Raw genomic sequence first — 25,439 nt, forward strand, 5'->3', positions numbered from 1 at the left:
CCCACCCCTTGCACGGGAAACCTCCCTGCCCACCCACAACCCCGTCCCCAGGGCCACCAGGATCCTCTCACTGGAGCTGGGGGGGGAATTTGGGGAGCTCAGGATGTGTTCCCAGGTGCCCAGGGGGTGGGTTGTGCCCTGGCAGGGGCACCCCGAGCTTGGCGAGGGTTGCAAAACTCTTTCAAAAAAAAGGCTGATGCGGGAAGAGGGAAGGGCAGGGCTCGTCACTTCCCCCCTGGGTTATCCCACAGGAGCGGTGCCCACCCTTTTACCCCCCCCCCCCCTTCCAACCTGTGGGACGAGGAAGGAATTGCCAGCACGGGAAGGACTCGGCGGATTTCAAGTCGATGCTTTATTGAGAGAGATCCCAGCAAGGCAGAGCAGATCACCCAGAGAGCCCCGCCCCTAAAGCAGCCTGCTCCCGTTTTTTTTTCCAGGGGATGGCTTCCGTGTTTTTTTCCATGGATAGCTCCCGTTTTTCCATGGCTGGCTGCCGGTTTTCCCACGGAGGCTCAGTCCTGGTCGGGCCCGCAGCGGTCGGAGCGGTGGCTGATGCGATGGGCGTCGTCGGCCAGCTTGGCCAGGACGGTGGTGAACTCCTCGAAGGACAGCTCCTTGTCCTTGTTCAGGTCGGTCTCCTTGAAGAGCTTGTCCAGGTAGCCACTTCGGTTCCTGTCCTGGAATTTGGGGAGAGGGGGACAGGAGAGGTTTTAGGGTGTCCCCCCTTCCCGGGGCTCCCAATCCACCGGTGGGAACCGAGCCTGGGTTGGGGGGGATCCTTCCGTGCCCTGGGATGTGTCTGGACCTGCAGGACATCACCCCCCCTGTCCTACAGTGCAATTAACCCCTAATTAAGACCTAATTGTCCAGGTCGGTTCCTGTCCTGGAATTTGGGGAGGGGGGGGACAGGAGAGGTTTTAGGGTGTCCCCCCTCCCTGGGGGCTCCCAATCCACCCGGGGGAACAGAGCCTTTGGTGGCGAGGGATCCTTCCGTGCCCTGGGATGTGTCTGGACCTGCAGGACATCACCCCACCCTGTCCTACAGTGCAATTAACCCCTAATTAAGACCTAATTGTCCAGGTCGGTCTCCTTGAAGAGCTTGTTCAGGTCGGTTCCTGTGCTGGAATTTGGGGGAAGGGGGGGGACAGGAGAGGTTTTAGGGTGTCCCCCTCCCCGGGGCTCCCAATCCACCGGTGGGAAAAGGATCCTTCCATGTCCTGGGATGTGTCTGGACCTGCAGGACATGTCCCACAGTGCAATTAACCCCTAATTAAGACCTAATTGTCCAGGTCAGTCTCCTTGAAGAGCTTGTCCAGGTCGGTTCCTGTCCTGGAATTTGGGGGAGGAGGGGACAGGAGAGGTTTTAGGGTGTCCCCCCTTCCCGGGGCTCCCAATCCACCGGTGGGAACAGAGGATCCTTCCATGCCCTGGGATGTGTCTGGACCTGCAGGACATCACCCCCCTGTCCTACAGTGCAATTAACCCCTAATTAAGACCTAATTGTCCAGGTCGGTCTCCTTGAAGAGCTTGTCCAGGTCGGTTCCTGTCCTGGAATTTGGGGGGAGTGGGACAGGAGAGGTTTTAGGGTGTCCCCCCTTCCCAGGGGCTCCCAATCCACCGGTGGGAAAAGGATCCTTCCATGTCCTGGGATGTGTCTGGACCTGCAGGACATCACCCCCCCCTGTCCTACAGTGCAATTAACCCCTAATTAAGACCTAATTGTCCAGGTCGGTCTCCTTGAAGAGCTTGTCCAGGGTCGGTTCCTGTCCTGGAATTTGGGGGGGGGGGACAGGAGAGGTTTTAGGGTGTCCCCCCTCCCCAGGGGCTCCCAATCCACCGGTGGGAAAAGGATCCTTCCATGTCCTGGGATGTGTCTGGACCTGCAGGACAAGTCCCACAGTGCAATTAACCCCTAATTAAGCCCTTTCCTGAAGGAAAGAGCCGACCAAGCCTGACCACGGGAACCCCTCCACGAACCCCAACCACGGTGGGACCTGCACCCCATTCCCTCCCCCAAGGGATGGCACCCCAAGGACCCCCCACCCCAGGCACTCACACAAGCCTGCAGGAAGGTGGGGGCCTGCTCGGTGAGCAGGGTCTGGAAATCCGCGAGGTTGAGGAGGTCGTGCTCTCCCTGGCGGATGCTGTACCGGTGGAAAACATCCACCACGGTCTGCAGAGCCTTCTCCAGGGTGCAATTCCCGGGGAACCGCCGGCCCTCGGCGTGGCTGTGGGTGCTGCCGGACATGGCTGAGCTCGGGGGGTGCCTGCAGAGAGCAGGGGGGAGACCCCCCCCCAGAGCTGTGAAACGGGGCCCAAAACCGGGGGGTTTGGGTGTAAATGTGTTGTATGTTGAATAAAATGCCGAATTACAGGTTGTTTGTGATGTGTATTACAAAATAAATAGCATGGTGTTATTTATATATATAATATAGGTGCTATATATTATATATAATGTTATTTATGCACATAATATAATATATAGGCATTATATACCATATGTAATGTTACTTATGCACATAATATAATATATAGGCATTATATATCATATGTAATGTTATTTATGCACATAATATAATATATAGGCATTATATATCATATGTAATGTTATTTATGCACATAATATAATATATAGGCATTATATATCATATGTAATGTTACTTATGCACATAATATAATATATAGGCATTATATATCATGTGTAATGTTATTTATGCACATGATATAATATATAGGCACTATATATCATATGTAATGTTATTTATGCACATAATATGATATACAGGCATTATATATCGTGTGTAATGTTATTTATGCACATAATATATAGGCATTATATATCATGTGTAATGTTATTTATGCACATAATATAATATATAGGCATTATATATCATATGTAATGTTATTTATGCACATAATATAATATATAGGCATTATATATCATATGTAATGTTACTTATGCACATGATATAATATATAGGTATTATATATCATATGTAATGTTATTTATGCACATAATATAATATATAGGCACTATGTATTATTTATGATGTTATTTATACATATAATATAATATATAGGAACTATGCACTATATATGATGTTATTTATATGTATAATGCATGTGCTATGTATTTATACAGCCCTAAATTTTATGTGTGCTGGGTTATTTACTATCTACATTGCAATGTGTTAAAAATATAGGTTATCATTAAATGCATGTGTTCTATTTTGCATGGGATGCCAAATTATATATTGTGGTCTTTCTATATATAATATATCTATATGATATGAAATATATTATCTTACTTATATTATATATTATATATATGCATTATATAACATATATTTTCTATTATAATTTTATAATGATATCTATAAATTATAGCTCTATTTATAAATCATTTATATTTTATCTATTATATTTTATTATATCTATATTATGTGATATGACATTGTATTGTATTATATTATATGGCCCTTAGTGCCATGATATAGTAATTAGAGTTGGATCAGGGGTTGGACTTGATGATCTTGGAGGTCTTTTCCAACCCAATCTATTCTATGATTCTATGATTCTATATTATATTATATTATGTTATATTATATTATGTTATATTATGTTATATTATGCCAAATTATGTCTATATTATTTTAACACGCAATAAATAATATTTTAATCACATATCTATATATATATTCTAATAAATCACAGGCACTAAACACTACACATATCCCACATCACGCCACAATTTACACTCCTTCTGCAGCCCAAAACCATCCCCCTCCACCGCCCTGAGTCGAAACCACCCCCTTTGTGTTGAGCCCACATCCAAAACTGCATCTCCCTCCGCTCCCCACCCGCCCTCGGAGCCCCCCACGGCCCCACTCACGCTGGTGTCGAGGAGGGAGAAGGCAGAGCGGGTCCCTTGTCCCTTGGTGAGCTCCAGGAGCCGAGGGCAGCCCTTTTATCCCCACCCCGAGGGGCGGTTTCGCCACCGCCGGCCGTGCCACACCTGCCGCAAGCAGCGACTCGAGTTCACCTCTTCCCGCTCCTGGAAATTGCCGGGTGGGCCCTTCCCTTCCCTTCCCTTCCATTCCCCGGCCCCTCCCGGATTGTTCTTCCTCCTCGTTCCTGCTTGCACCCACCGACCCTTTGGGAGAGGCCGGCCCTGCCCCCCTCACTCCCTAAAATCAAGGGGTGACTTTGCCCCCCCAATTCTGTTTTTCGTGCTCTCTGCTTCCCAAAACCCCCAGCTGGTTGGGAGTCTCCCCAGAGTGAAGAAACGTCTGCCTTTACCTCTCCAATTTGTCTTTCCCGAGTGTTTTCCGCTCCTTTCTGTCGTCACATCGCCCGAACCAGACCTTTCCCCTCGCTCCAGGAATTTTCTGGAGCGAAGCGGGCACGAAACCAGAAGAAAAAGCCAAAGAAAAGCCAAAGAAAAAGCAAAGAAAAGCCAAAGAAAAACCAAAGAAAAGCCAAAGAAAAGCCAAAGAAAAACCAAAAAAAAGCCAAAGAAAAGCCAAAGAAAAACCAAAGAAAAACCAAAGAAAAGCCAAAGAAAAACCAAAAAAAAGCCAAAGAAAAGCCAAAGAAAAACCAATGAAAAACCAAAGAAAAACCAAGGAAAAGCCAAACTCGGGGTCTTTACGGGCTTGGCGGATGAGCCACCCAAGGGGTTTTGCAACTGTCACCTCTGTGTCACCCTCGGAGAAGAATGAGGAGGCTCTCAGGTGGTTTAAACCAAGACAATGGATACCAGGAAGGGGAGAGGAGCAGCAAAACAAAAGGGTAACCGGTCCTGTTTGAGGATGCTCCTCGAGTGGCCCCGGGGGCAGAGGCAGCAACTGTTGCATGAGTTTTATTCCCGTATCCCTGACTCACTTTATTGCTCTTCTTTTTTTTGTTGTGTGTGTTCCTGCTCCGCTCATTAGGGACTGTCAGCAGTCCCAAATTGCATCCTCATTCCTCAACTGACAGGGAAAGCCTCCAGCAAGGTTTGGGGTGCTTGTGTAACCCCCACCTGGGTCCTGAATTCCCTTTTTTTCCCAACTTTTTCCCCCAAAAAACACCCTGTGGGGAGGCCACTCAGAATGCCCAGCCCTGCGAGGGGAGCGATGCCCAAGTGCCACCAGGGTGGCCCTGGCAGGGCAGTGAGTGGCATCTGCCCCCAAGGGATGCTCCCCAAAGCCCTTGTGGAACCCCACAGCGCCGAGCTGTGCCACGGGGTGCAAATGCCCACGTGACATTTGGGTTTCACGTGGGATGGGCGCTGGGTTTCGGCTGCTTTTTGGAAATGTCGGGGCCCTCCTGAGCCTGAGGGTTCCCCCCACCCGGTTCACAGTCACCAGCACAGTCAGGAGCTCTTTGCCACTCCTGTTTCTGCCCCTTCCTCCCCCCTCCAGGAGGTCACGGTGACCTCTAGAAGTGCCAGGATTTTGTGGGGGGGCCGTCACCCCACCCTCTAAAATCACCCCATTTCTTTGTGCAGAGTCACCACCCTGTGTGTGTGACCGGGGTGGCACCTCTGTGACCTTCTGTGTGACACCTCTGTGACACCTTCTGTGACTTGTGTGACCCCCTGGAGCTCCCGGAGCCCCTCGGCCTCGTTCTCTGCTGGGCTGGGGTCCTTTGGTTGCTTTGGGATTCACAAAAGCGTCACGGGCACCCCCCAGGATGTGGCACCTCCAGCTCCGGGGCTGGGGCTCGGCAGAGACCTGGGAAAGGACCCCCTCCCCCAGCTGTGCTTCACCCCTGGCACGTCCTGGAGCTGATCCTAAGGGGATTTGGGAGAAGCAGGGCTGGGAATGCTCTGGTGCTTCCCTGCTGTCATGTTCTGGAGCTGATCCAAAGGGGATTTGGGAGAAGAAGGGCTGGGGATGTTCCTGTGCTTCACCCCTGGCATGGCCTGGAGTTGGTCCTAAGGGGATTTGGGAGATGGAGGGCTGGGAATTCTCTGGTGCTTCCCCCTGTTGTGTCCTGGAGCTGATCCTAAGGGGATTTGGGAGAAGCAGGGCTGAGAATGCTCTGGTTCTTCCCCCCACCTCTGTTACCCCCCTGGCACCTCCTGGAGTTGGTCCAAAGGGGATTTGGGAGAAGGGCTGGGGATGTTCCTGTGCTTCACCCCATTCTGTCCTGGAGCTGGTCCTAAGGGGATCTGGGAGAAGAAGGGCTGGGAATGTTCCTGTGCTTCCTCCCTGTTGTGTCCTGCAGCTAATCCTAAGGGGATTTGGGAGAAGCAGGGCTGAGAATGTTCTGGTTCTTCCCCCCATTGTGTCCTGAAGCTGATTCTAAGGGGATTTGGGAGAAGCAGGGCTGGGAATGTTCCTGTGCTTCACCCCACCTCTGTTACCCCCCTGGCACCTCCTGGAGCTGATCCAAAGGGGATCTGGGAGATGGAGGGCTGGGAATGCTCTGGTTCTTTCCCCCTGTTGTGTCCTGGAGCTGATCCTAAGGGGATTTGGGAGAAGAAGGGCTGGGGATGTTCCTGTGCTTCCCCCCATTGTGTCCTGGAGTTGATCCAAAGGGGATTTGGGAGAAGCAGGGCTGGGAATGCTCTGGTGCTTCCCTGCTGTCATGTTCTGGAGTTGATTCAAAGGGGATTTGGGAGAAGCAGGGCTGGGAATGTTCCTGTGCTTCACCCCACCTCTGTTACCCCCCTGGCACCTCCTGGAGCTGATCCTAAGGGGATTTGGGAGAAGCAGGGCTGGAAATTCTCTGGTGCTTCCTCCCTGTTGTGTCCTGGAGCTGATCCAAAGGGGATTTGGAGATGGAGGGCTGGGAATGTTCCTGTGCTTCACCCCTGGCACGGCCTGGAGTTGATCCTAAGGGGATTTGGGAGATGGAGGGATGGGAATGTTCCTGTGCTTCGCCCCATTGTGTCCTGGAGCTGATCCAAAGGGGATTTGGGAGAAGCAGGGCTGGGAATGTTCCTGTGCTTCACCCCACCTCTGTTACCCCCCTGGCACCTCCTGGAGCTGATCCTAAGGAGATTTGGGAGAAGCAGGGCTGGGAATGCTCTGGTTCTTCCCCCCACCTCTGTTACCCCCCTGGCACCTCCTGGAGCTGATCCAAAGGGATTTGGGAGAAGGGCTGGGAATGTTCCTGTGCTTCACCCCATTGTGTTCTGAAGCTGATCCAAAGGGATTTTGGGAGAAGCAGGACTGGGAATGTTCCTGTGCTTCACCCCATTGTGTCCTGGAGCTGGTCCTAAGGGGATTTGGGAGAAGCAGGGTTGGGAATGTTCCTGTACTTCGCCCCTGTTGTGTCCTGGAGCTGATCCAAAGGGGATTTGGGAGAAGCAGGGCTGAGAATGCTCTGGTTCTTCCCCCCACCTCTGTTACCCCCCTGGCACCTCCTGGAGCTGATCCAAAGGGGATTTGGGAGAAGAAGGGCTGGGGATGTTCCTGTACTTCACCCCATTGTGACTTGGAGCTGATCCTAAGGGAGTTTGGGAGAAGAAGGGCTGGGAATGCTCTGGTGCTTCCCTGCAGTCATGTTCTGGAGTTGATTCAAAGGGGATTTGGGGGAAGAAGGGCTGGGGATGTTCCTGTGCTTCACCCCACCTCTGTTACCCCCCTGGCACATCCTGGAGCTGATCCAAAGGGGATCTGGGAGATGGAGGACTGGGAATACTCTGATGTTTCCCTGCTGTCATGTTCTGGAGTTGATTCAAAGGGGATTTGGGAGAAGCAGGGCTGGGAATGTTCCTGTGCTTCACCCCATTGTGTCCTAGAGCTGGTCCTAAGGGGATTTGGGAGAAGCAGGGCTGGGAATGCTCTGGTGCTTCCCTGCTGTCATGTTCTGGAGCTGATCCTAAGGGGATTTGGGAGAAGCAGGGCTGGAAATTCTCTGGTGCTCCTACCAAGGACACACTCGCTGCCTGCTGAGGTAGAAGATGCTGGGACCAACCACCCACGAGCAGTGGGAGCACACTGGGACCTGACCCCCTTCAGGAGCCCACACAGTGTTTTTTTTTCGCTCAGTGGGGACTCCCCACTCTGCCCAGAGCAAGACCCTTCCCCTTCCCTCCTCTCCTCCAGCTCCATCTGCTTTTAACCCACCCTAACCACGGTTTGGGTGGGAATCGCACCCACCCCCGGAGCCCCCCCAAGGCACGAAACACGGATCCATTCGGTGCTCCAAGTGCAAGGTTTTTATTTCAACTCCACGGGGGAAAGGGGCTGGCAAGGTTTGGGTTGCAGGGAAGGGAGGATGGTGCTGGGATGGCAGAGCCCCATGGGCACAGAAACCCCGTGGGCACAGAAACCCCTGGGCACAGAAACCCCGTGGGGGGACGCTTCAGTTGCGGGGACGGCGGCCGTGGTCGTGCCCGTGGTCGTGGCCGTGCCCGTGGTCGTGCCCATGGCCATGCCCGTGGTCCCCACCAGGGCCCTGGTGGGACCTGTTGTGGGCATCGATGGCCACCAGGCTGAGGGTGGTGAGGAACTCGGTGAACTTGAGGCGCCCGTCGCGGTTGCCGTCGGCCTTGGCGAAGAGCTGGGCGATGTACTCGTCGGTGCTCGCCTTGGGCTGGGGAGGGGGGGAAAAAAACACACCTGGAACTCGGCTCAACCCTCCCTCCCTCATCTGGGAGAGCTGAATTCCAGGAGGAAAAAAAATCCCTCCTTCCCTCAGCTGGGAGGGCTGAACCCCAGGAGGAAAAAAATCCCTCCTTCCCTCAGCTGGGGAGGGCTGAACTCCAGGAGGAAAAAAATCCCTCCTTCTCTCAGCTGGGGAGGGCTGAACCCTAGGAGGAAAAAAATCCCTCCTTCCCTCAGCTGGGAGGGCTGAATTCCAGGAGGAAAAAAATCCCTCCTTCCCTCTGGGAAGCTCCCATCCCTCAAGGAGGGCTCTTCCACCCCTGGAAGCATCCGAGGATGGGTTGGGGGCAACCTGATTTAGAAGAAGGAGGTGCCCCCACTGCAGGGGTGATCTTTTGAGGTGCCTTCCCCCCCACCAATCCCACAATTCCAGGATGAATTCCACGAGCTCACCGGCTTGGTGTTGTGCAGGAAGGGCTGGGCAGTCTCCTTGAGCAGCTGGGAGAACTCTCCCTTGCTCAGGTAGTCGTCGATGGGGTACCGCACGGCGTACTGGTGGTAGATGTTGACAGCGCACTCCAGGGCGAGCTCCAGGTCGGTTTTCATCCTGCTGGGGAATGGAGAACACACACACACACAAACAAGGCAAAACATCAGAGCAGGTTGGGAGGAGAGGGAGGATTGGGGTCTCTCTCTCTCTCTTTCTCCAGGCCCATCCTGGTGGTGCTTCCAGCACCACAAAGAGGGCCTTTGGAAGGAGCTGCTCACCTTGGAGGAGTTCTGGGCTCTGCAGGTGATGCACAGAAGGGGCAGGAGCGAGTGGTGCCACGCAGGGGAGACGCCGCCTCTTCTTATACTCTCCCTGAGCCACGGTTTTTGTGACACCCTCAAATCTCCTCCCGGGGCGACAACCCCGAGGGAATTGTGCAAGGCTGCTCAGCACGCCCAGGTGGTGACTTCTTGGCTCCAGGAACCGGCTGCTCTCCCTGTCAGCGAGGGAGGGGGACGCCCCAAACTCATCAGGACAGAACAAGGAAACACCAGAAGTGACATCTGAGAGGAGCTGTCACTTGGGGGGGTCGTTGATGATGCAAGGTTGGGACATTTCTGACAGAGATTTGGGGGCTTGGTGGAGATGATGGGAGAGGAAATTTGTCTGGATCACGCCTGTGAGGGTCCCCAGTGGGATAACACCGGGTTTACCCCACGGGGAATGTGGCTCATCCTTTTATTTGCCCCATCACCATCGAGTTTGGGTGGAGGTTTGGTGGCCCCTTGGAGTTTGGGTGGAGGTTTGGTGGCCCCTTTGAGTCTGGGTGGAGGTTTGGTGGCCCCTTCGAGTTTGGGTGGAGGTTTGGTGGTCCCTTCGAGTTTGGGTGGAGGTTTGGTGGCCCCTTGGAGTCTGGGTGGAGGTTTGGTGGCTCCTTTGAGTTTGGGTGGGGGTTTGGTGACCCCTTGGAGTTTGGGTGGGGGTTTGGTGGCCCCTTCGAGTTTGGGGGAGGTTTGGTGGCCCCTTGGAGTTTGGGGGGGGTTTGGTGGCCCCTTCGAGTTTGGGTGGAGGTTTGGTGGCCCCTTCAAGTTTGGGTGGAGGTTTGGTGGCCCCTTGGAGTTTGGGTGGAGGTTTGGTGGCCCCTTCAAGTTTGGGTGGAGGTTTGGTGGCCCCTTCGAGTTTAGGTGGGGATTTGGTGGCCCCTTCGAGTTTGGGTGGGGGTTTGGTGGCCCCTTGGAGTTTGGGTGGGGGTTTGGTGGCCCCTTTGAGTCTGGGTGGGGGTTTGGTGGCCCCTTCAAGTTTGGGTGGAGGTTTGGTGGCCCCTTCGAGTTTAGGTGGGGATTTGGTGGCCCCTTCGAGTTTGGGTGGAGGTTTGGTGGCCCCTTGGAGTTTGGGTGGAGGTTTGGTGGCCCCTTGGAGTTTGGGTGGAGGTTTGGTGGCCCCTTCGAGTCTGGGTGGAGGTTTGGTGGCCCCTTGGAGTTTGGGTGGAGGTTTGGTGGCCCCTTCGAGTTTGGGGGGAGGTTTGGTGGCCCCTTGGAGTTTGGGGGGAGGTTTGGTGGCCTCTTGGAGTTTGGGTGGGGGTTTGGTGGCCCCTTGGAGTTTGGGTGGAGGTTTGGTGGCCCCTTGGAGTTTGGGGGGAGGTTTGGTGGCCCCTTCGAGTTTGGGTGGAGGTTTGGTGACCCCTTCGAGTTTGGGTGGGGGTTTGGTGACCCCTTGGAGTTTAGGGGAGGTTTGGTGGCTCCTTTGAGTTTGGGGGGAGGTTTGGTGCTGCTGGTGTTGGGTCAACACATCCCCCTCTCCAAACTGGGGCTGGTGGGGAGCCCCTCATCCCAAATCCAGCCCTGGGCCACTCTTGGAGGTTTTTTTGGGGCATGGGAAGGGCAGTGATGGTGAAACATCTCCCTGTCAGCCTCCTAATCCCGGAACCCGAGTCAGAAGAATCCTAAATTGCAAAAGAAGTGGAAAACAAAGGGACAGGTTTGCTGCTGGGGATGGGCCAGGAAGGGGAATCCACGTGGGATGGTCACGTTGGGGGGACATGGGGACACCTCCAGTGGGATGGGATGGGAGGGGATGGGATGGGATGGGATGGGATGGGATGGGATGAGATGGGACACGTGTGTGGAGGGGAGAGGGCATCGTGTGTGCCAGGTGGGGGGGTCTGAGGGGACATCTGTGCCAAGTGGGGTGGTCTGAGGGGGCATCTGTGCCATGTGGGGTGGTCTGAGGGGATTTCTGTGCCATGTGGGGTGGTCTGAGGGGGTATCTGTGCCAGGTGGGAGGGTCTCAAGGGATATTTGTGCCATGTGGGGGGGTTTGAGGAGATATCTGTGCCAAGTGGGGTGGTCTGAAGGGATGTTTGTGCCATGTAGGGTGGTCTGAAGGGATTTCTGTGCCAAGTGGGGTGGTCTGAGGGGATTTCTGTGCCATGTGGGGGGGTCTGAGGGGATTTCTGTGCCATGTGGGGGGGTCTGAGGATTTCTGTGCCAAGTGGGGTGGTCTGAGGGGATTTCTGTGCCATGTGGGGGGGTCTGAGGGGATTTCTGTGCCATGTGGGGTGGTCTGAGGGGGCATCTGTGCCATGTGGGGTGGTCTGAGGGGATGTTTGTGCCAGGTGGGAGGGTCTCAAGGGATGTTTGTGCCATGTGGGGGGGTCTGAGGAGATATCTGTGCCAGGTGAGGGGGTCTGAGGGGGCATCTGTGCTATGTGGGGTGGTCTGAGGGGACATCTGTGCCTCATGGGGGGGTCTGAGGAGATATCTGTGCCAGGTGAGGGGGTCTGAGGGGGCATCTGTGCTATGTGGGGTGGTCTGAGGGGACATCTGTGCCTCATGGGGGGGTCTGAGGGGATGTCTGTGCCAGGTAGGGGGGTCTGAGGGGGCATCTGTTCCTCATGGGGTGGTCTGAGGGGATGTTTGTGCCATGTGGGGGTGTTTGAGGAGATATCTGTGCCATGTGGGGTGGTCTGAGGGGATTTCTGTGCCATGGGGGGAGGTCTGAGGGGGCATCTGTGCCACATGGGGTGGTCTGAGGGGGCATCTGTGCCACATGGGGTGGTCTGAGGGGATTTCTGTGCCTCATGGGGTGGTCTGAGGGGATGTCTGTGCGTCATGGGGGGGTCTGAGGGGGATGTCTGTGCAAACTGGGGGGGTCTGAGGGGGCATCTGTGCCAAGTGGGGTGGTCTGAGGGGATTTCTGTGCCAACTGGGGTGGTCTGAGGGGATGTCTGTGCCATGTGGGGTGGTCTGAGGGGATTTCTGTGCCATGTGGGGAGGTCTGAAGGAATGTCTGTGCCATGTGGGGTGGTCTGAGGGGATGTCTGTGCTAGGTAGGGGGTTCTGAAGGGATGTCTGTGCCATGGGGGGAGGTCTGAGGGGGCATCTGTGCCATGTGGGGTGGTCTGAGGGGGCATCTGTGCCAAGTGGGGTGGTCTGAGGGGATTTCTGTGCCAAGTGGGGTGCCAAGGGGATCGGAGGGAGGAAAAGAGATCCAGAAGCAGGAGCAGGACAAGCTCAAGTGGGTTGGGGGGGCTTTAAAAGGGATTTAGAGGGAGGAAAAGAGATCCAGAACCATGAGCAGGACGAGCTCGGGTAGGTTGGGGGTTGTTAAAAGGGATTTAGAGAGAGGAAAAGAGATCCAGAAGCAGGAGCAGGACAAGCTCAGGTGGGTTGGGGGGAGTTAAAAGGGATTTAGAGGGAGGAAAAGAGATCCAGAACCAGGAGCAGGACGAGCTCGGGTGGGTTGGGGGAGTTAAAAGGGAGGAAAGGAATTACAGAACCACGAGCAGGACGAGCTCGGGTAGTTTGGGGGGTGTTAAAAGGGAGGAAAAGAGATCCAGAAGCAGGAGTAGGACGAGCTCGGGTGGGTTGGGGGGTGAAAAGGGAGGAAAGGAGATCCAGAACCAGGAGCAGGACGAGCTCGGGTGGGTTGGGGGTGTTAAAAGGGGATCGCAGGGAGGAAAAGAGATCCAGAAGCAGGAGCAGGACGAGCTCGGAGCGGGGCCAGGGCCACTCCTCTCGAGTTTACAGCCCCGGGCTGAGCGTGCTCGTGGGGCAGCCCGGGTGGCACAGGGAAGTGGTGACTCCACAACCCCGCCCCGAGCAGGAACGCGGCCGAAACCCCGCTCAGGATTTACTGAGGGGAGGGGGAAAAAGGGACGAGAGGAGGGAGGGGGGGTCCTGCGTGACGGGTCGTGCCCCGCGGGTGTGGGGTGTGGGTTGTGTCAGATGCTGACTCTGCCCGAGCGTCGCAGTTACGGCTCAAAAAAACCCCCTTTTTAACCACTAAAACCCTTTTATTGCCGCTCTGGGAGCCGCTAATCCCCCTAAAATCTCCCTCCTCGCTCCGGGGGCTGCGGGGCCGGCTCAGACCCCGCCGCTGACTCATCCCGAGCGGCTGCCAGGGCTCAACATCCCCCCTTTTCCCCCCGAGGCAGAGCAGAATCCACGCGGGGAGTGGATTTTTCGCCACTTTTTCCCACTCCCTGCCCGCGTTCCCCCTCCCACGGCCACGACACCCGTGGGGGGGGAGCGAGACCCCCCCAATGTGGGACGGCAAAGAGGACTCGACTGAAATCTCTATTTATTGAAATGACATCAGGAGGACAAAGGGGGGTAAAAAAGGGGTCGGGAGGCGTGGGGAGGGGGGAAGATTCTCCCCTCCCACCCCCCGCGCTCACTTCCTGCGTGGCATCTTGTCGGGCAGGTCCTGGAAGAAGTCGTTGCACATCATGGCCAGGCAGGCCAGGAAGGTCACGTACTCCTGGAAATCCACCTCGCTGTCGCTGTTGCAGTCCAGGTTGCTCATCAGCTGCTGTAAACTGGCCTCGCTGGTTTGTTTCTGCCCCCACCCCGGGGAAAAGTGGGAGAAATCGGGGTTAAAATCGGCGTTTCCAAGGTTGGAATCGCATCGCCTCCACGAGGCACCTGCTGGTTTTCCACTTTTCCCACTTACGCTGAAGCTCGGCAGCTCCTTCAGGAGCATCTCCTTGAGCTCGGCTTTGCTGAGCTTGTACTTGTCCGCCTTCCTTCCCCGAGTATTTGTGGAAGGTGGCGACCATCACGGCCAGCGCCTGCTCCAGGGGACACGCCATGGGGACACCGGGACACCTGGAGGGACAAAGGGGGGGTCACAACCCTCTCCTTCCCAAACCAAGCAGGGGAGGGAGGGGCTCAGGTGCTTTCCCAGCCCTCGCAGGTGAAATCCAAACCAACGGGAACCTCCCCTCTGATCCCCCGAGAGAGGGAAAAAAAAAAATAAAATAAAAATAAAAATCCCCGCCCGGGAATGGCGGGGACACCCGGAAAAAAAAATCAACTCACCGAGAGCTCGGAGGGAACGGCGGAGGACGGGACGGGAAGGGCGGGAGAGGAGACGGGGCCGGGATTTTTTATAGCCCCGCCTGGGCCGCCTCCCTCGGCCGCGGGGAGGGAGGGAGGGAGAGGGGGGAGGCATCGACGATGGAAAAAGGAAGGAGAGGAAAACCCGGGAGCGGCCCTGCCCCAACCCCCAACCCCCCATCCCGAATTATCCTGCTCGCGGGGGTTGGTTTGGGTTCGAAAGGGGGGTGGGCAGGCACCTCCTGGTCCAGGAGAATCCCCCCGCGTGGGGACACACGCAGGGATGCTGGAACCCACGAGGGGGGGGGGTCTGTCCGTGGAGAGGGGAGGGATGGATGGGGTTGTGCTGATGCTTTTTTTATTATTATTATTATTATTTTCTGCCTGTTTTTAAACTCTCCTGGCAGCGATTTTTTATTGGTGTTGTTGTTTCCCGACTCCCCCGTTGTGTAACCCGGCGCTATTTCGGTGCCTGCGTGGCCCACGAGCTGTTCCCGGCACTTTCCAAACCCTCCAGATGTGAGCTGAGGGCTGGCAAGCCCCAGTGCCCCCCCAACCCCATCCCCTCAGGGGATGAAGCTCCGGGTTCCTCCAAAACTCGGTGGGATGTGAAACCTCCCCCCTCCCCTCCCCAGCCACTCCCCTGAAGTCTCCCCAGGTCGGGTTTTTTTTTCTTCTTCTTGACGTTTTTGGCAGGAGGAACCCCCAGCCTGAACCTCCCTCCCCTCATTCCCCAGTGCAAACTGGGGGGGAGTTACTGGGAGGGGGCAGAAGCTCCCCTGGGGCTCTGGGAAGGAAGAGCAAAGTCTGGAGCGGCTGGGCAAGGTCTGGAAGGACCTGGAGGGGTTCAGGGAAGGACCTGGAGGGCCTCAGGGAAGACCTGGAGGGGCTCAGGGAAGACCTGGAGGACTCAGGGGAGGACCTGGAGGGTCTCAGGGAAGACCTGGAGGGGCTCAGGGAAGACCTGGAGGGGCTCAGGGAGGACCTGGAGAGCTCAAGGAAGACCTGGAGGGGTCGAGAAAGGACTTGGAGGGTTCAAGGAGAACCTGGAAGGGTTCAAGGAGGACCTGGAGGGGCTCAAGGAAGACCTGGAGGGACTCAAGGAGGACCTGGAGGGACTCAAGGAAGACCTGGAGGGACTCAAGGAAGACCTGGAGGGACTCAAGGAGGACCTGGAGGGACTCAAGGAAGACCTGGAGGGCTCAAGGAGGACCTGGAGGGTCTCAGGGAGGACCTGGAGGGTTCAAGGAGAACCTGGAAGGGCTCAGGGAAGACCTGGAGGGGCTCAAGGAAGACCTGGAGGGGCTCAAGGAGGACCTGGAGTGGTCAAGGAGGACCTGGAAGAGTTCAAGGAGGACCTGGAGGGGCTCAAGGGAGACCTGGAGGGTTCAAGGAGGACCTGGAGGGGCTCAGGGGAGGACCTGGAGGGGCTCAAGGAAGACCTGGAGGGGTTCAAGGAGAACCTGGAAGGGTTCAAGGAAGACCTGGAGGGTCTCAAGGAGGACCTGGAGGGTCTTAGGGAAGACCTGGAGGGCTCAAGGAGGACCTGGAGGGGTTCAAGGAGGACCTGGAGGGACTCAAGGGAGACCTGGAGGGACTCAAGGAGGACCTGGAGGGTTCAGGGGAGGACCTGGGCCCTCAGGGCCGGGCTGTGCCAGGGGTTTGCTCTGCCATGGAGTGGTGGAAAAGCTCTGTGAGGGCTTTTCAAAAACCTGGCCTGGTTCCCGTGGAGGAGCCAAAGAGCAGCTGCTGCACCTTCAGCAAACCAGCCCAGACCTGCCTGGAGCCGCCTCAGCGACCGGGAAGGAGGAGGAGGAGGAGGAGGAGGAGGAAGAAGGGGAATCCTGTGACTCCCGGTCACATCCCAGGAAATTCCTGCCTGTCTGCAGCCCCAGGGCTCCCTGGAGAACTCATTGACCCCCCCAGCACGAGCCCCCCCCCCCCCCCAGTGGGGGCTGAGGGGTCTCCTGGAGGGGTCTGGGGAAAACTCTTTGGGTTTGTGTTTCGCTCAAACCTCCTCCTGTCTCTCGTCCTGGTTCCCCCACCCCACTTTCCCTGCCCCCCCAAACCCAACGAGGCGCCCAGGGCGGGGCTCCTGCCCACCCAAAAACCCACGCTGGGCACTCTGAACCTTCATCTCTTTCCACCCAAAAGTGCACTCGGTCCCTCCCTGAGCCAGCAAGGACAGCTCAGAGAGGGGGGGTGGGTAAGGAGGAACCATCCAAGCAGATTGTTTTGCTCAAATAAAAATTAAAAAACCCCAAAAAAAACCAACCCCAGCCTTCCAGGGCCGTGTCCCAAGCCTGGAAAAATCCCAGGGAAGCCGGAGGAAGGCGTGAATCACCCTTACCCAGCAGGCACAGAACCCCTGGAGCACAGCCAGGACTGGGCAAAGCTTTTATTGACGGCCCCTCAGGGCCACTTTAAGAAGGGTGATAATGGAGGGGGATGATGGATGATGATGGGGGGGTCACTTCCTGCGGTGCTGCTTGCTGGGGTCGTCCTTGAAGAAGTCGTTGAAGCCCATGGTGATGCAGGCCAGGAAACAAACGTACTCCTTGAAATCCACCTCGCTGTCCTTGTTGTGGTCCAGGTCGTTCACGAGCCGCTTGAACTCCGCCTCGTCCATCTGTTTCTGGGGGGGGAGGGAGGGAAGGGAAAATGAGAGGGTTTTGGGGTGGCCCCCACCTCCCCTGCCAGCTCTGCTTCCCTCCCCCTGCCTGGAGGAGGGGTTTCTCCTTGCCCTTGGAAAGAGGGGTTTCCCTCTGCCTTTGGAAGGAGGGTTTTCCCTCTGGAAGGAAAGTTTCCCTCTGCCTTTGGAAGGAAAGCTTCCTTCTGCCTTTGGAAGGAAATTTTCCCTCTGCCTTTGGAAGGAGGGGTTTCTCCTTGTTTTTGGAAGGAAGGTTATCCCTCTGCCTTTGGAAGGGAAGTTTGCCTTTGGAAGGAAGTTTTCCCTTTCCCTTTGGAAGGGAAGTTTCCCTTTGCCTTTGGAAAAAGGGTTTTCTCCTTGCTTTTGGAAGAAAAGTTTCCCTTTGCCTTTGGAAGGAAGTTTTCCCTCTGCCTTTGGAAAAAGGGTTTTCTCCTTGCCTTTGGAAGGGAAATTTTCCCTCTGGAAGGAAGTTTTCCCTCTGCCTTTGGAAGGAAAGCTTCCTTCTGCCTTTGGAAAGAGGATTTTCTCCTTATTTTTAGAAGGAAAGTTTTCCCTCTGCCTTTGGAAGGAAAGTTTTCCTGTGCCTTTGGAAGGAAATTTCCCCTCTGCCTTTGGAAGGGAAGTTTTCCTGTGCCTTTGGAAGGAAATTTCCCCTCTGCCTTTGGAAGGGAAGTTTTCCCTCTGGAAGGAAAGTTTTCCCTCTGCCTTTAGAAGGAACCTTTCCCTCTGCCTTTGGAAAGAGGATTTTCTCCTTATTTTTAGAAGGAAAGTTTTCCCTCTGCCTTTGGAAGGAAAGTTTGCCTTTGGAAGGGAAGTTTTCCCTCTGCCTTTGGAAGGGAAGTTTCCCCTCAGGAAGGAAAGTTTTCCCTTTGCCTTTGGAAAGAGGGTTTTCCCTCTGCCTCTGGAAGGAAACTTTCCCTCTGGAAGTAAAGTTTTCCCTTTGCCTTTGGAAGGGAAGTTTCCCTCTGGAAGGAAATTTTCCCTTTGCCTTTGGAAGGAGGGTTTTCTCCCTGCCTTTGGAAGGAAGGATTTCCCTCTGCCTCTGGAAGGAGGAGGCCTGGAAAGCTGCACCCATCGTGTCTCTGGGATCAGGGGGAAAAGTGGGGCCGAAAAACTTTCCCTCCTCCCGATTTAAACCACAAGGGTTTAAAGAAGGGGAAGTGAGGGGGGGGAAATGGTTATAAAGTGGAAATCAGAGCGTGATTTCCCTTTTGCCAAACTAAATATATCTGGGGGCATTTTAAAAAATAAATTAAAAAAAAATTAAAAAAAAAGCCAAATTTCCCTTTTGGGCTGAGGCTGCTCCAGCTCAGCTTCCTCCTCCTTCTTCTCCTCCTCTTCCTCCTCCTCTTTCCCAGGGCTTTTCCTCGGAGCACGAGGCTTCTCTGGGCTGCACCCACCACATTCCACACTCAGGGAATTTCAGAGACCCCTCCAACCCCCCCAAAGTCCCCCCCCGTGGCCACTTACGCTCCCAAAGACGGGCAGCTCCTTGTTCAGCAGCTCCCTGAGCTCGGCCTTGCTGAGCTTGTACTTGTCCCCCTCCTTCCCCGAGTACTTGTGGAAGGTGGTGACCATCACAGCCAGCGCCTGCTCCAGGGGACACGCCATGGCCAGCCTGGGGACACAGCAGGGCATGGGGAGGGGGGCTCAGGATCTTTCCACCCCAAAACCCCAGGGAGGTTTTTGGGGTGTAGAGAGGGAGAGGGGAAGGCACTCACCTGGTCCTGCAGCCCTGAGGACACACCTGGGGTGCTGCAGGCCAGGGCAGGGGTGTTTATAGCCCCGTGGGGGTGGCACTGCCCACCCCCCCCCTGTGGCCCCCAGGGCTTTCCCAGGTAGTTTCACTCACACCCCATTTTTGCCCAACGAGCTGTGTGATCCCATTAGAGGGAGAACCATCCCCCACCCCCCAGGGTGTTGTGGCCCCCCAGCAATCCCTTCCTGGCGACCCCAAATCCGAGGGAATATTTCAGGTGTGTGTGGGGGGGGTGAAAATCTGATTTATCTGAGGTGTGGGTTGGGGTTTTGGTCCATCAGCTTTAGCACCAGGCACAGGGTCAGGATTTGGGCCCACCCCTCCCAGGAGAATCACATCCTCCTTCCAGTCCATCACTTGTGTGAAAATCTGATTTGTCTGAGGTGGGGGTTGGGGTTTTGGTCCATCAGCTTGGCCTAGCACCAGGCACAGGGTCAGGATTTGGGCCCACCCCTCCCAGGAGAATCACATCCTCCTTCCAGTCCCATCACCTTGTCCTTCTGCAGGTCCTTCAGGAGCACCCACAGGCTGAGCCCACCCAATTGGCCTTGGCACAGAGGGTCACTGGGGTCAAAGGGTGGCATCAGCCACGACACAGAATCATAGAATCATAGATTGGGTTGGAAAAGACCTCCCAAGATCATCAAGTCCAACCCCTGATCCAACTCTAATTACTATATCATGGCACTAAGGGGGGGGGTCTGTGTGGTGTCCCACCCTGAAAGGAGGAGGGATCACCCAATATTCTCTGGGATTCCACAGCTGGGCACGTTTTAGGGGAGCAGCAGGACCTTCCCTGCCCCCCACACTCCCCCCCCTCCTGTCCCAGGGAAGGGACACAAAAAGGGGGAATATCCTGAGTTCTTCACCTACAAACGAGGTGCTGGGGGTTTGGCCGCCCCCAAAGCGGAGGGTCCATCCCGGAGGGGATCCCGAGGGTGGACACGGCTGGGATTCCGTGGGAGCGGCGGGGAGCGGGGCCCGGCCCAGCCCCGCAAACCGCGGGGTTGAGTCACGGCCCGGCCCTCGCCCCACGGGGATTCCTCGGCCGTGACTCAGCCGCGGACCCGCCCCGCTCTCTCCCACGGCGAGAATCGCGGTTTTCCGCCCACCCCCCGGAGCTGCGGGGGTCCCCGTGGGCAGGGGGACAGGCAGGGGGACAGGTAGAGGACAGGCAGGGGACAGGCAGGGGACAAGGATGCTCCGGGAGCAACGAGGGGGTGCGGCCGGCAGGGGATGGGGGTCCCGGTTTCACGGTGCCATCACCCCCCTGCCCTGAGAGTGGGGGTCCTGGGGGTCCGGGGAGGATGCGGGGGACACACGGTCACGCTCGTAGCTCCACTCGCAAGTCCCTTCCCAAGTGGAAAATCCCCGGGAAGAGCCGGAGCTGCGGCTCGGGCTCCCTGCCCGCACCGTGGGCGTGGCGGAGCGCGACGAGCCCAACCCTGCTGAGCACGAGGGGGTCCCTGGGGGGGTCTCTGGGGGTGTCTCTGGGGGTCCCTGTGGGGATCTCGGCACGGCTTTGCCCCCTACCCGAAATCTGCAATGTCCTGGGATGGCAGGACGGGAATTGGGGTCCCCCAAAACACCCCACACACTCGGGGCCGGGGGTGTGCAATACGGGGCTCTGACTCCGAGCCACCCGTGGGGACACGGGGGGGGGTCCCCCAGGAGAGCTGTGGCAGCAGCCGCTCCCCCCGTGCCCCCTCGAGGGTTTGGGGTGTGGTGGGCGCTGGGAACGCGCGGTGTCTGCTGACACCTCGTGGTGCTGCTCCCTCAGCCCCGCCGTGACCGCGGTGTCACCAGGCTGTGACTGTGGGGAGGGACAGGGCAGAAACCCCCTCCCCTCCCCTCCCTCGGCATCCCCTCCCCTTCCTGCCCCCCCAGGGAAAGGCAGAGCCTCGGCGTCACCCGCTGCTCCTCCGGATTTTATTTTATTGCTGCAATAAAATAAATAACCACGGCCGTGTCGCCCCCACGGGGCGCTCCCTCCACCAGCCCGGCCACGGGGAAAGACCCCCTTAGCCCAGGGAAAGACCCCCCTCCCCGGGCTCTGAGGGGGAGCTGCGAGGGGAGGGAGGTCCCGGCTGTGACGGGGGGGGGGTTCTGCCAGCGGAGCTCTGAGAACACCCAGGAGGGCAAAACCTCTCCCTCCGCTCCTCGCCCCACTCGTGGCGCCCGTGGAAGGCAGGAAGGAAGGAAGGAAGGGGAGGAGGAAAGGAGGGCAGGGCAGGCAGGGCGAGGAGGAGCCTCGCACCCCCAAAATCCCACCCCCAGGGTCATCCCGCCCCCATCGCAGCCCGGGCACGGCTCGGTCGGCAGAGCCCCGGCGAGCTCGGGGCGAGCTGGGAGGGCACAAAGCGTGGGGAGGGGGGGAAAAAGGGAGGGGGTCGTGGAGAAGCAGGGGAGGGGTTGGGTTGGTCCAGGAGGGTCCTGCGGCAGCGGCTACTTGGTGAGTTTGATGCTCTGCTCCTGCTGGCGGATGATCTGGGCGATGGGGCTGGCGATGCCGCCTATCAAGGTCCAGTACTCGTCGAAGCTGATGCGCCCGTCCTTGTTCTCGTCCAGGTCGCAGATGAGCTTGTCGGCCGCGCGGCGGTTCCCGGTGTCCTGGGGGATGGATGGTGGGATTGTTATAAGTTAGTATAAGAATTTAGACAACTCAATTCCAATTAAACATTGATAAATTTATTAAGCAAGCGATAATAAAGCAAAACAGCGCTGGGTGGCTTGGAGGGCAAGTGCCCTGCCGAAGCACACACCAAAATGTAGTAAATGTTCCTTTTTATACATTTCCAAGTCCCGAGTTTTGAATGCGGCTGCGTTGAGGCTTGAGTTTGTAGCTCATTGTTAAGTGGTCATCTGGTATTTGTCAGAGATGAAAGGTGCAGTTTCTTATCAGTTGTAAATTTTACTGATACTGATACTTGTTTGCTTAGCAAGATGTCTGCAATTATTTTTACTGATACTTGCTTGATTAACAGGATGTCCATGAAACTTATCTTGTTGAATTATAACAAAAGTTCCTTATTCCCTCATACACGTAAGATTTTATGAACAAAGTTAACCCTTCTATTACAGGGATGAACAGAGCCGCTCACACCCTGGGAGGGCAGAGGGACCCCCTGGGAGCGGCAGGGGCAGGACCACCCCCTCCTCCCCTCGCTCACCGTCAGCATGTGGTTGAGCTCCCGGCTCAGCATCTTGCGGAAATCCTTCTTGCTGATGCGCCGCGGCTTCTTGCAGCAGCAGCAGCGGCTCGAGTACTTGTCAAAGTTGTTCACCAGCACCTGCACGGCCCACTCGAGCTCCGTGCACTGCGACATCGCTGCCTGAGGGGGGACCAAGGGCAGGGGATGAAGGACCCCCCCCCCTCAACATCACCAGCACGGCAGCTCAAAGCTCTGGGGTGAGCGGGGTCAGGGGGGGGTCTCTGCTGCTGCTGCTGCCAGGGCTGGGGGCACCACGAGGCTGCCAGCAGGTGGAACCAGCCTGGAATCAGACATGGATTCAGCCTGGAATCAGACATGGATTCAGCCTGGAATCAGCCATGGATTCAGGCTGGAATCAGCCATGGGTTCAGCCTGGAATCAGCCATGGGTTCAGCCTGGAACCAGCCATGGGTTCAGCCTGGAATCTATGGGAAGCCTGGAATCAGCCATGGATTCCACCTGGAATCCATGGGAAGCCTGGAACCAGCCATGGATTCAAGCCTGGAATCTGCCATGGATTCAACCTGGAATCAGACATAGATTCAGTCTGGAATCCATGGGAAGGCTGGAACCAGCCATGGATTCAGCCTGGAATCAGCCATGGATTCAGCCTGGGACCAGCCATGGATTCAGCCTGGAATCAGCCATGGATTCCACCTGGAATCAGCCATGGATTCAACCTGGAATCAGCCATGGACTCAATCTGGAATCCATGGGAAGGCTGGAACCAGCCATGGATTCAGCCTGGAATCAGCCATGGATTCAACCTGGAATCAGCCATGGATTCAACCTGGAACCAGCCATGGATTCAACCTGGAATCAGCCATGGATTCAGCCTGGAATCAGCCATGGATTGAGCCTGGAACCAGCCATGGATTCAGCCTGGAATCCATGGGAAGCCTGGAACCAGCCATGGGTTCAGCCTGGAATCAGCCATGGATTCAACCTGGAACCCATGGGAAGGCTGGAACCAGTCATGGATTCAGGCTGGAACCAGCCATGGGTTCAGCCTGGAATCAGCCATGGATTCAAGCTGGAACCAGCCATGGATTCAGCCTGGAATCAGCCATGGGTTCAGCCTGGAACCAGCCATGGATTCAACCTGGAACCAGCCATGGATTCAACCTGGAATCCATGGAAAGCCTGGAACCCACGAAAAGCCTGGAACCCACAGAAAGCCTGGAACCCACAGGGAGGCCAACAGCCGCTGGTGCCCGAGTCCTCATCTCCCCACACGGTCCAGGACCACCCCAAAACCCCGGGGGTGCCTCCCGTGCCCACCCTGCCCGCCCCCACCCCCGGCATCCACCCCCACGCGCGTGGGCCGGGTGGTAATTGGGGCCCCCCCCGGGGCTGAGCAGGGCCCGGCCGCCCTTCCCAGAGCTCATTAGGCAGGAATGGGGCCGGGAGCTGCGGCTGGAATTACCAGCCAACCCTCCTCTTGCTTCACAGCTCCGGGAACAACCTGGCTGGGCACAGCCAGCTCCCCCCACGAGCACCCCTAACCCCCCCCCAAAAAAAAAGAAAATCCCAATTGGGGGTCCCATCCTGCCTGATCCCTACCCTGGGCTCTCCGTCCTGAGGTTTCCCCAAGCCAGGAAGCTCCCACAGGATGGGCCCGACAGGATGGTCCCCGTCACGGGGTCCACATCCCGGGGAAAGGCAGGGACGGGAACTGCGTCACCTTGGCTGCTCTGGGCTCTTTTTCCTGCCTGGTCACTGGCCAGGACTTGGGGGGGGGGGGTTGCTCCCTGTTTTTCCGTGTGGATTTACACCACGGAACATCAACACCGATCATTGTGGGTCGTCGAGGGAGCCAACGGGGTGGAGCCCCAAAGGGCTGGCCCAGCACTGTCCCCCTCTCTCTGGGGACACCTCCAGGGGGTGTTTGCAGCCCAAGGAACAGGCAGGACCTGCCCCTGTGCCCCAGCCTTGGCTCCTGCCCCCTCTCTTGGCCCTGATCCTCCCCCTCGTTCAGCCCCGGGCTGGGGCTGGCGGCACCTCGGGGTGGTGACACCAGACGTGAGGCTCAGCCCCAGGCTCGTCCCTGTCCCCGGGTGTCCTCCAGTGTCCTCCCAGGCCATCCCTCCCACCTGTGGGAGCCTCTGCTGTGCCCCAGTGCCACGGGCCAGGGTCACTGTGTCACTCCAGGGACCATTCCCAGCTCTCGGCGCTCCGGCCTTGGAGCTGTCCCAGCGCTGGCAGAGCCACCAGAGCCTCTCACCGGTCATTTGCCACCAACAGGAGGGATCCAGCAGCCCCAGGGCAGGAGCACCCCCCTTCACCCTCACCCCTGCACCCACTGGGGACCCCGGTTTGGTGTCACCAGGTGCCCCTGCCAGCAGCGCCCGGCCCGTCCTCGGGGCCTGGCGGCAGCTGCTCCGCCGCTGAGTCACTCACGGCACCGGCCCGGCAACCCCGGAGAGCCCCGGGGCCAGCTGGGGGCACGGGGACACCCTGACCGGGGTGGGGCACGGGGACACCCTGACCGGGGTGGGGCAACGGGGACACCGGTACCGGGGTGGGACAAGGGGACACTGTCACCACAGTGGGACATGGGGACACTGGCATGGCAGGGGGACACGGGGGCACTGGTACCGGGGTGGGGCACGGGGACACTGGCACGGCAGGGGGACATGGGGACACCCTGACCGGGGTGGGGCACGGGGACACTGGCACGGCAGGGGGACACGGGGACACTGGCACGGCAGGGGGACATGGGGACACTGGCATGGCAGGGGGACCTGGGGACACTGGCACGGCAGGGGGACACGGGGACACTGGCATGGCAGGGGGACATGGGGACACCCTGACCGGGGTGGGACACGGGGGCACTGGCACGGCAGGGGGACACGGGGACACTGATACTGGGGTGGGACACGGGGACACTGGCACCGGGGTGGGACACGGGGACACTGATACTGGGGTGGGACACAGGGGCACTGGCACCAGGGTGGGATCAGGGACACTGGTACCATGGTGGGACATGGGGACACTGGTATCATGGTGGGACATGGGGACACTGGTACCAGGGTGTGACATGGGGGCACTGGTACTGGGGTGGAATCAGGGACACTGGTACTGGGGTGGGATCAGGGACACTGGTACTGGGGTGGGATCAGGGACACTGGTACTGGGGGGGATATGGGGACTGGGATGGGACTCTGACACCACAGTGGGACATGGGGACACTGGTACCAGGGTGGGACACGGGGACACTGGTACTGGGATGGGATCAGGGACACTGGTACTGGGGGGGATATGGGGACCAGGATGGGACTCTGACACCACAGTGGGACATGAGGACACTGTCACCACAGTGGGACACGGGGACACTGGCACAGCTGGGCACCATGCGAGGGGGACGGGCAGGACGGGACTCGCCGGCTGCTCCGCTCCCGCCACCACGGGCCCGTGGCTTCTCCCTCTCCTTCCCCCCTCTCCTT

General features: G+C 57.2%; 5 protein-coding genes across 5 annotated transcripts; all 5 read right to left on the reverse strand.

The window, feature by feature from the left end:
• Positions 1-454: 454 nt before the first annotated feature.
• Positions 455-2,255, reverse strand: LOC126647960 (protein S100-A8-like). Its single transcript, XM_050330579.1, has 2 exons — positions 2,057-2,255; positions 455-677 (listed from the first exon to the last, which is right to left on the reverse strand). Exons 1-2 carry the CDS (start codon positions 2,246-2,248, stop codon positions 513-515), a joined length of 357 nt encoding a protein of 118 aa, XP_050186536.1. The 5' UTR covers positions 2,249-2,255; the 3' UTR covers positions 455-512.
• Positions 2,256-8,301: 6,046 nt separating this feature from the next.
• LOC126647971 (protein S100-A9-like) lies at positions 8,302-9,149 on the reverse strand. Its single transcript, XM_050330591.1, has 2 exons — positions 8,997-9,149; positions 8,302-8,532 (listed from the first exon to the last, which is right to left on the reverse strand). Exons 1-2 carry the CDS (start codon positions 9,147-9,149, stop codon positions 8,302-8,304), a joined length of 384 nt encoding a protein of 127 aa, XP_050186548.1.
• Positions 9,150-13,597: 4,448 nt separating this feature from the next.
• On the reverse strand, positions 13,598-14,141 carry LOC126647927 (protein S100-A4-like). Its single transcript, XM_050330525.1, is given in 3 exon segments — positions 13,598-13,872; positions 13,987-14,052; positions 14,054-14,141. Coding segments are annotated over 3 exon segments (303 nt in total). The 5' UTR covers positions 14,126-14,141; the 3' UTR covers positions 13,598-13,707.
• A 2,697-nt stretch (positions 14,142-16,838) lies between these two features.
• Positions 16,839-19,655, reverse strand: LOC126647926 (protein S100-A4-like). The gene is made up of 3 exons (XM_050330524.1): positions 19,651-19,655; positions 18,493-18,640; positions 16,839-17,007 (listed from the first exon to the last, which is right to left on the reverse strand). The coding sequence occupies exons 2-3, from the start codon at positions 18,631-18,633 to the stop codon at positions 16,843-16,845; spliced, it is 306 nt and encodes a 101-aa protein (XP_050186481.1). The 5' UTR covers positions 18,634-18,640; positions 19,651-19,655; the 3' UTR covers positions 16,839-16,842.
• A 1,041-nt stretch (positions 19,656-20,696) lies between these two features.
• S100A16 (S100 calcium binding protein A16) lies at positions 20,697-23,635 on the reverse strand. Its single transcript, XM_050330557.1, has 3 exons — positions 23,557-23,635; positions 21,952-22,113; positions 20,697-21,391 (listed from the first exon to the last, which is right to left on the reverse strand). The coding sequence occupies exons 2-3, from the start codon at positions 22,105-22,107 to the stop codon at positions 21,227-21,229; spliced, it is 321 nt and encodes a 106-aa protein (XP_050186514.1). The 5' UTR covers positions 22,108-22,113; positions 23,557-23,635; the 3' UTR covers positions 20,697-21,226.
• Between the last annotated feature and the right edge of the window lie 1,804 nt (positions 23,636-25,439).

Source organism: Myiozetetes cayanensis, unplaced genomic scaffold (assembly GCF_022539395.1).
Source record: "Myiozetetes cayanensis isolate MyiCay16 unplaced genomic scaffold, myiCay2020 scf41, whole genome shotgun sequence".
In the NCBI taxonomy this organism is placed as follows: domain Eukaryota; kingdom Metazoa; phylum Chordata; class Aves; order Passeriformes; family Tyrannidae; genus Myiozetetes; species Myiozetetes cayanensis.